The sequence below is a fragment of the Trachymyrmex septentrionalis genome, unplaced genomic scaffold, assembly GCF_001594115.1.
Source record: "Trachymyrmex septentrionalis isolate Tsep2-gDNA-1 unplaced genomic scaffold, Tsep1.0 scaffold87, whole genome shotgun sequence".
Lineage (NCBI taxonomy): Eukaryota > Metazoa > Arthropoda > Insecta > Hymenoptera > Formicidae > Trachymyrmex > Trachymyrmex septentrionalis.
The window spans coordinates 4,796,501-4,804,437 of record NW_017306059.1 but is presented as its reverse complement, the minus strand read 5'-3'; the positions used below and the strand labels follow the sequence as shown (position 1 = coordinate 4,804,437).

The 7,937-nt window shown below is 39.3% G+C and overlaps 2 protein-coding genes across 2 annotated transcripts in view; one reads left to right on the top strand and one right to left on the bottom strand.

Annotated features, from left to right (window-relative positions):
- The window catches only part of LOC108755435, a 61,963-nt gene extending 60,148 nt beyond the window's left edge, over nucleotides 1–1,815 (bottom strand). Inside the window, exon 1 of the mRNA XM_018498431.1 lies at nucleotides 1,777–1,815. Coding sequence (XP_018353933.1) covers nucleotides 1,777–1,782 — 6 coding nt within the window. The 5' untranslated portion in view covers nucleotides 1,783–1,815. The remainder of the gene's footprint in view (nucleotides 1–1,776) is intronic.
- LOC108755434 (nuclear migration protein nudC) overlaps nucleotides 1–7,937 on the top strand; it is a 90,286-nt gene that overhangs the window by 63,024 nt on the left and 19,325 nt on the right. The window lies entirely within an intron of this gene.

The window sequence follows — 7,937 nt, the reverse complement described above, 5'->3', positions numbered from 1 at the left end:
AAAGCTTTGAGACATTATGTAACAACTGTAGAAAATTTTATAGATTCATTAAAAATTCGTTATTGAAACACAGGCTGTTTTTGGGAAATATTTGTATTAAAAACTATCGCGAAGAATACTTTTTGCATCATGTCGATGACAATAAAATGAGATTAAGGTGATCGGCAAATGTTACTACGGATTGCCGGATAATTATAATTAGTCACGCTTTTCAATCTATAACTCCTTACCAAATGTAGAATAGAATGAAATATGTTAAAACGCTAATGACTTAACTTTCACGCATGTCCATTAGCACTACATTGCTACAAGGATAATGAACAGTCAATCGTACGTCATGGTCAAAATAAATGTAAAATAAAATTTCATCCTACTTTATTTCTTAGGGAAAGAAATTTATTTTATCATAAAATGCCGTTAAATTTTACAGGGTTATAAAAATTAGAGTCTGTCATACGATATTGTACGATTAGCACTATTTAGATGGAATGCAGTGATTATTTAATATTACACACCAATATTACACATAATGCTTTGGATACTTCGTTACATAGCCGAGAATCCAGTCTCGAATTGTCGCGAGAAATACTTTGTAGAGGCAATACAGCTTTCATTCTCACACTTTAAGCCTGTCACCGGTAAAATATTGCTGGATTGTTTGGCGATTTATAACTGCTCGAGAAATTGAACCAAAATAATTTATCATTATTTTACAAATAATGTCTGTTCTTGCATAATTATCCTTGAAGACATTTATTTGTTTTTAATTTGCAGAAATTATTTTTACAGTATATATACAGTATATATATAATTATTAAAAATAATTTCTTAATCTTCTAAAGATTTTTTACATTATTTTTATATCACGACATGTTATATTACATAAAATTTATTAAAAATAAACATATTTATAAATTGTGTTCTATGAAATTATAGAAATTGACGAAGCAAATTTAAATTCGGTTAATAACAACGTTTAGCCGTTTTTATGATTATAATACTTTGTAATGATTGTCGAAGAAAATGGTCATCGAAGTATAACTCTGTGGTGAATCCCGAACAATTTCAATCAACGTTCGACGATGTTACGTGATTCGCATTGTTTCCAAGTGTCACGGACACTTATTGCGCAACGGCGTTTTGATGAGTGATTGACCTACAGGCACCTTCAGTATAGTTTTTATAAACGTCGAAGTAGGAGACGTTATTCAAGCATTAGCTGCGGTCGAAGTCTACATATAACAATTGCAACACTTCACGTCATTACGTAAGCCGTAGAACTACTTTCGATTTGATTAAAATGTATTCCGATACTATTTCAATCTATTTTCATTTCGGATAACAAAAGCTCATACGTATAATTGGATCATTTAGATGATCATTGCATAATTATATCGTTTAAAAAGCAACTATTAATCGCTTTGATCTATTTTACTATTTTTCATCAGCAAGAATGCAATTAGAATTGCTTCTGAATATTAATCAAGATATCAAATTTTGTAATGTATTGTCTCTACTATAAATTCATTCCTGTTTCAAGGATAGTTATGAGTCGAATTTTATTAGTCGCTTATATTTCTGACAGTAATGTAAATAGTTTTCGAAATATATGTGTTTAATATGAGTATACCAGCAATAATATATTGAAAACTTGATATGCCCAAGTTTTTTTTTTATGTTTCGCTATACATTTAGCACGCGTAAATAAATCCAGTTTCAATGGAGTTCGATAAATCTTGCATAATAACAGGTACACGTGTCGAACGTAATACTCACCAACATTTCGATCAAGGACAACTCAACGTAGTCTTGAAGATCGCGTGGATCTTAAGATGCACCAATTGCACCTTCTTAATTATACCAAGACGACCTTCTCAATGGCGCATCGATTTTGGTCCTTATTCAATTTCACTTTTTCGCTGAATTATGAAACGCTCGAGTTATGACAAGACAAGGGTGAACCAATACGGGCGATCTTAAGTGAGATTCGAACAATGTTATTTTGTAATATCATTCGCGGCACAACTTTAGGACGCGGGGCACGCTGCAAACGCGCGGAGACATGCGGGTTTCGCCCGTAATTCGAAGACTGGTCATCGCGGTGGCGATGCCACGGTATTCAAAGATCGAAAGACCGAGTGTCTCCTCCCGCGGGGGATCGAATGATCCGAGGAAGGTGGCGGTCCTGTTAACGGAGAAAGATGGGAAAGAGAACTGTCACGGAGAGGGGACTGAGGGCCCCCTGCAATCTTCATGGAAGGGGCAGAGGCATCCGAACCCTCAAGTTTGGTGGTAGGGGAGAGCTCGGAGAGAGCTCAGGTGAATCGAGCAAAAGACAGACAGAGAGAGAGAGAGAGAGAGAGAGAGAGAGAGAGAGAGAGAGAGAGAGAGCAAGCAAGATGAAGTAAAGTAAAAGAGAGAAAGACGCGTCATCGGGAGAGGAAAAAAAAAAAGAGATAACACGAGACGCGATCCACGGTGAATCGCTCGTAAGAAACGCGTATTGTTGTGTGTCAGCGCGCGCGATAGTTATGGGCCCCAGGCAACCTTGTCCCAGTACCGTGCGGCCGTTCGCGTTCATCCAGCGTTGCTCCCGCCGTGATGGAACACGGCGAGTAAGCGGGCGGGCGCGACGCATATCCAACGAAATACGAGTGCCGATGATGAGGCGTCGTGAGAATTGGCGCCTCGCGCGAGACTTATGCCACGGCGCCCGCGCCGTCGCAGGCGGAATCGAGGAAGAAATCCTTCCGCCGCTCGGGGTATCGCGTGCTTCGCTTTCGCAACCGGAGGATGCGTATCCGCCCTATCTGGGTCATGGATGCATCTGAGAAAACGACGCTATATTTTGGTCAGCCCCTCCTCCTCCTTCCTTCTGAGCGCGAGCGCGCTCTCCGCTGCCGTTGAGCAGGACCTCAATTTGCATCGCGCTCGGAAAAATGGCGCGCGATTAATGGGAACGAAGATACGTAATGCCGAAGTTGTCCCACGAAATACGCTGCGTTACAGCGCGCTTAATAAGCGGTTGCACTCGACAAATCGCGATGCGAGACAATTTATGAAAGAGAGCAGCCAAACACAATACGTACATTGAGAGTGAATCGAAACGTCGGACGTTCGTCGTCCCGACGTTTTATCTTCCTCGTGCCTCTTTCATTTCTCTTCCATGTTATTCCACGTCTCTCTTCAGAGAGGCGCTTTAATACGCAAATCCACACTGTGGTGTCATTTACATAACGGATGCTTATTTTAATCTAGTGACAAGCCGATGCAGCGGTTCCACAGCGGAATTATATAAGCGTCTATGAGGAGCACTTATCGCGCAATATTTCAATGTATTGTATAAACTGCATTATTTCTATACTTGGGCTCTCTTAACTCCGACTACGATGAGGGCGCCCTGTTACTTGCACGCACACTGTACTATAAAAATAATTACGTATGTTAATTGTACGCATGGTGTGGTAGAAAATCATCGTCTTTCATTTTGAATAGTGAAAGCGAGGTTGAGAAAATCGCGCGAGGAACAGTACAGTCGAATGATTGCGCATTATGCTACATTTAGGAGTATCATTACGAAGAAAAAGAGTTGCGTTTAAATGTTTCACGAAGGGGGGGGGGGAAAGAAGCTCGCATCGGACGGAGGAGATACGTAAATGAGAGGCACTTTACGAGGTGGTATCGCTAATTAGTTTTAATCACGACGTTACTTCGATATCCCGAAAGCCCCGATCATACTCTTCTCTCTGTCTTTATTATTCGAGCACGCTATAATTATTTCGCTATATGATTATCATGTATACAACGGTTGGCATGTAACGTCATGTACGCGATCCGGACAGCGAGCGTGATCATCGATAAGCCGATACCTCCCGTGCGAGCAAACGCATGATTCCGACGATGTCCGGTGCCCGATCGTGACGGATCGTGATTATTGCTGAAGGGAATACCCGAAAAAGCTTCTCTCTTCTTTTTTTTTTTTTTTAATACGTAAACGCAGCAAGTCGAGCATGCAGGTCAAGGACTGGTAACAAGGAGCTGTTTTGATGACCTAGACGAATCGAAGCTACCACTTTGACGACAGGACACGTGAATTGCATCGACCGTATATATTCAATTTTTGATCGCGTACGAGAGATAAAAAGACGTAATCAGAAACACCCGCATTTATCGAATTGTTGGCGTTATTCAATGCGCTTGATTCATCACGCTGGCACGATTTTCCGATGACAATCTCGTCCGTGTACTTATAATCGCAGTGTCCTCTATTCGCTTGTCTCTAAGCCTGGATAGTACCTCGGGTGAATTCGTCACGAATACGAACGAACACGCGTGAAGCAATAACATTATTCGCAATTAATCGAACAGTGAAGAGAATAATCTTTAAACGGTTAACGTAAAATACACCGATTGAGTAGAAATAGTTAAAAATAGCAATTTTATAATGATGTTATTGAGATAAGTCATCGTGATGCTGCTTGTCTCTCTGGCGTAACATACCACTGTTTTTTTTTTTTTTTGCAACTTTTAAATTCAATTCGTCGACAGGAATATATTACGTCATAAAATAATTTTATAATTATTAAAAAATTATTGCGAAAACTGAAATGATATATCTACTCAGCACTAACATATTTAATTTATCTTCTTTAATTAATGTATCACGGAATCCGTGTTACATCGAAATGCTATCTAAGAATCTTGTTTAGCTAATCTAAGATTCTTATTTAGCTTTATTAGTATTAACTTTTTTATTTTATATTATATTATAGGGTAACTTTGATAATTATTAAAAAGTTATTGCAAATTGCAGGATCCTTGTTTTTCATTATATAGCTCCGCTAATGCATATATTAATTTTTATCGTGTCGTAACGTGCTAATTCGCAAATTTTATTGATATCTTGCTATCTTCCGTTCGCTGTTGCCATTTGTTAGCTATCGATCGTCGATCAAGAGTTTCTGGACATTTTTCGATACTGATATTCAGACAAACGTTAATCTTTTTGCACCGCAATTTCGATAAAGAGAATGGCTGGAGATTATCTTCCAAAGTATCTTTTTTTGTGCAGATGCTATTCACTCTATCTAGGTCAATGTCGGCAAGAGCTATTTCAGTGTCGTTTTCGATATGAATCGTGAAAGCCCTTTTATTGAGAACAGAATCATATCGACGGTAATCGCTCCTTTTATTACATTTCGAGTGAATTTCTGAGTCCACAAGGGTAAAAGGATCGTGTTTCTGACAATCATTGTGGCAATAAAGTAAATTATCACAGCCGCCTACTATCCTTTTACGTTTAACTTGAGTTGTGAAATGTGAACAGGTTTATATGAATGCTGTTACTTCAAGATATTGATCTGTTCTATTATGAAGTCACAATTGGTACTTCAAGTCAGATATCAATTGATGAATGTCAAGAGTAACAGTAGCTCTTCATCTTTTTTTTATCTTTTGTCTATAATCATACTATTAGATGCTACTTCAAGTTTTATGATGAAGAACGTTGAGAAGTATACTCATCAGAACTACTTATGTATGAATTAAATTATGTTAAAATTTGGAACAGGTATATATTGCAAATAGAATAGATTTGATTAAATACTCTCAAGTGAAATTAATCAATGCATGATGTAATGTATTTTCAATTATATTCTTATTTAAGTAAAATATGAATATTGTTTGTTTGAAAGAATTATCGCAGTATAAATATTCTTTTGAAAAACATGTTATTTGTCTTCTTTTGCACCTATATGTAAATCTGTATCTGTTGTACTAAAATGCCGGCTCACAGAAGAGATAAGATTCATATACACTGATTACTGCGTATATAATAATAAATTGAGATTGCACTCAATTACGATTTATCTCTTATTAATCGGGTGGTTCCAATAAATTGCGCTGAAAGGACGCGTCGTAGCTCCAGGCTGACGAATCATGCACGATTTAAGCGCGATGCCTTCAAATGATCGTCCGTGCGCCTTTTCTTAATCGGCGAACCGCGAAGACGTCGAGGGAGATGTTTTTATCCGATCAGGCGTGCGGTGGAGCGAAATCGATTTCGAGCAATCACGTCCGCCGCAACCATTAAGCCCGTATCTCGTAATCGCTCACCTGACGCGATGTGCGTGTATCAAAAAAATCCGATCGACGACATCGATGTATCGCTGCGTGCGATTGTTATATTTGGAATGCATTTAAGTGCATTTAAGATTACGCGGACGTTTATCGGGGCATCTGCATTACGAGGAAGTGTGTTAACATGTTGCGATCGAATAATTTTTCTATACGAATTAACTTCGAAATTAATACGCGGTAAAGTTTCGATTTTATCTTTTTATATACTACTTTTGGAATGTATGTATGGATAGAAAAGGTAATAATATACATATGAACATCCGCTACTGTTGTGAATCTCACTTTTGTAATTTTGTTACAATTAATATTATCTCTTGCGAAAAAAAACTGTTCTTTGCACGCAAAAATGAAGAACCGTAACGTCAGAAAATCTACACGTAGCGCGATATGTCGAGGGTCGAAAGATTCCTGCGAGCGTCCGAAATATATTATATTTTCAAGTGCAAGGTTTTGAATATGGTGCGAGGGCAATCAGGAGCAGGATGGTGAGGGAGGGGGGGGGCGGGGGATTTGGTTGGACATCAGCAAAGATTGGTGTAATATACACCCCAGGGAGTCCGATTTCTTTTCTTCTGTCTTCCTTTTCACTTCAGTATTCGCGCTAATTATTTTGCATGAAATCGCCTGGAAACGAAGAAACTCCCAGTCGGCGACGCTCCCTCTCGTCGTTTCGCAACGTTTCGTAATATCAATTACGCGATACCTGTCAAGTTATACACGCGCATGGTGTGGCGGCGCAGCGTCGGATATCGCGTTTTCCGCCGTGGCATTATTCCTAAAGGTGTTCTAAAGTACTTAAGGCCGTGTAATTGAATGAAGTCATGCTGGTGCAAAGAATCGCGCTTTGACTGTGCCAGGTCGAATTCCAGGCCATCCTCGGCTTAAAAATTCCTCTCTTTGCGAAACTATGAAATTATAGTGCGGGTGAACGCCCCTCAGTTTCGTTGCCATGGGCTAGGCGAATTTTCTACTCTGTGTAACAACAATTTTCACAGCCCGCCGGCAACAACGTGTTAACATTCACTTTTACGTAAGGAACATTCTTCGCGCCGGATCGAGGTTTGCTCGCAAGAGAAGAAAAAACAATATAAAAAAATACGATCGGATGTATTTTATAATACTTTGGCATGTTATATGTAAAGCTGAATTGTTAAACATTGTGATCGAATATTGAGATAATTTATAGCGGCTTTTTTTTTTTATGGCGTACAAGTATTCTTTCTTTATATCGTACATTTCGCTGGCGAGTAGGGATGGGATTGTGTCGATGAGTTATATGCGAGCTCGTAAAAAGACCTGGAGAATATTCGATTGCACCCGAGAAGCCAGTTGTGACACAAGTAGGAAATGTGGAGAGATAAATTAAAATAACTGCACGGCACGTGTACGTTTGCATCGACGCGTGTTCGGGGAAGGGGTTAAGTAAGATGTATTTTTAGAACCGACGCATCCCACAGGCCCGTTACCGAAGCAGAAGTTGCATCGAAGCCGCGACTGTCGGCGGGCTGTTGCGGCGCCGAAATTCTAAATTAACCGGTTTCGCAATTTTAGCGCCACTCACCTTTGAGAAATCGCGGTCCAATTTCAGCGGTCCGAGTCGACGCATATATAGATACATGTAAACCACATTACGTAGGCATATGAAATGTGTTCGAAACGCGATTTGCTGAACCTGCTTCTCTCTCGACTTATTTCATCTCGATTAATTACGTCCTACATTGAATGTTACGGTGTCGTTCAGTTCGTTATTTAAATGTGATTGCGTAGACGTAACCTCTTCATAGATTAATAATTATACG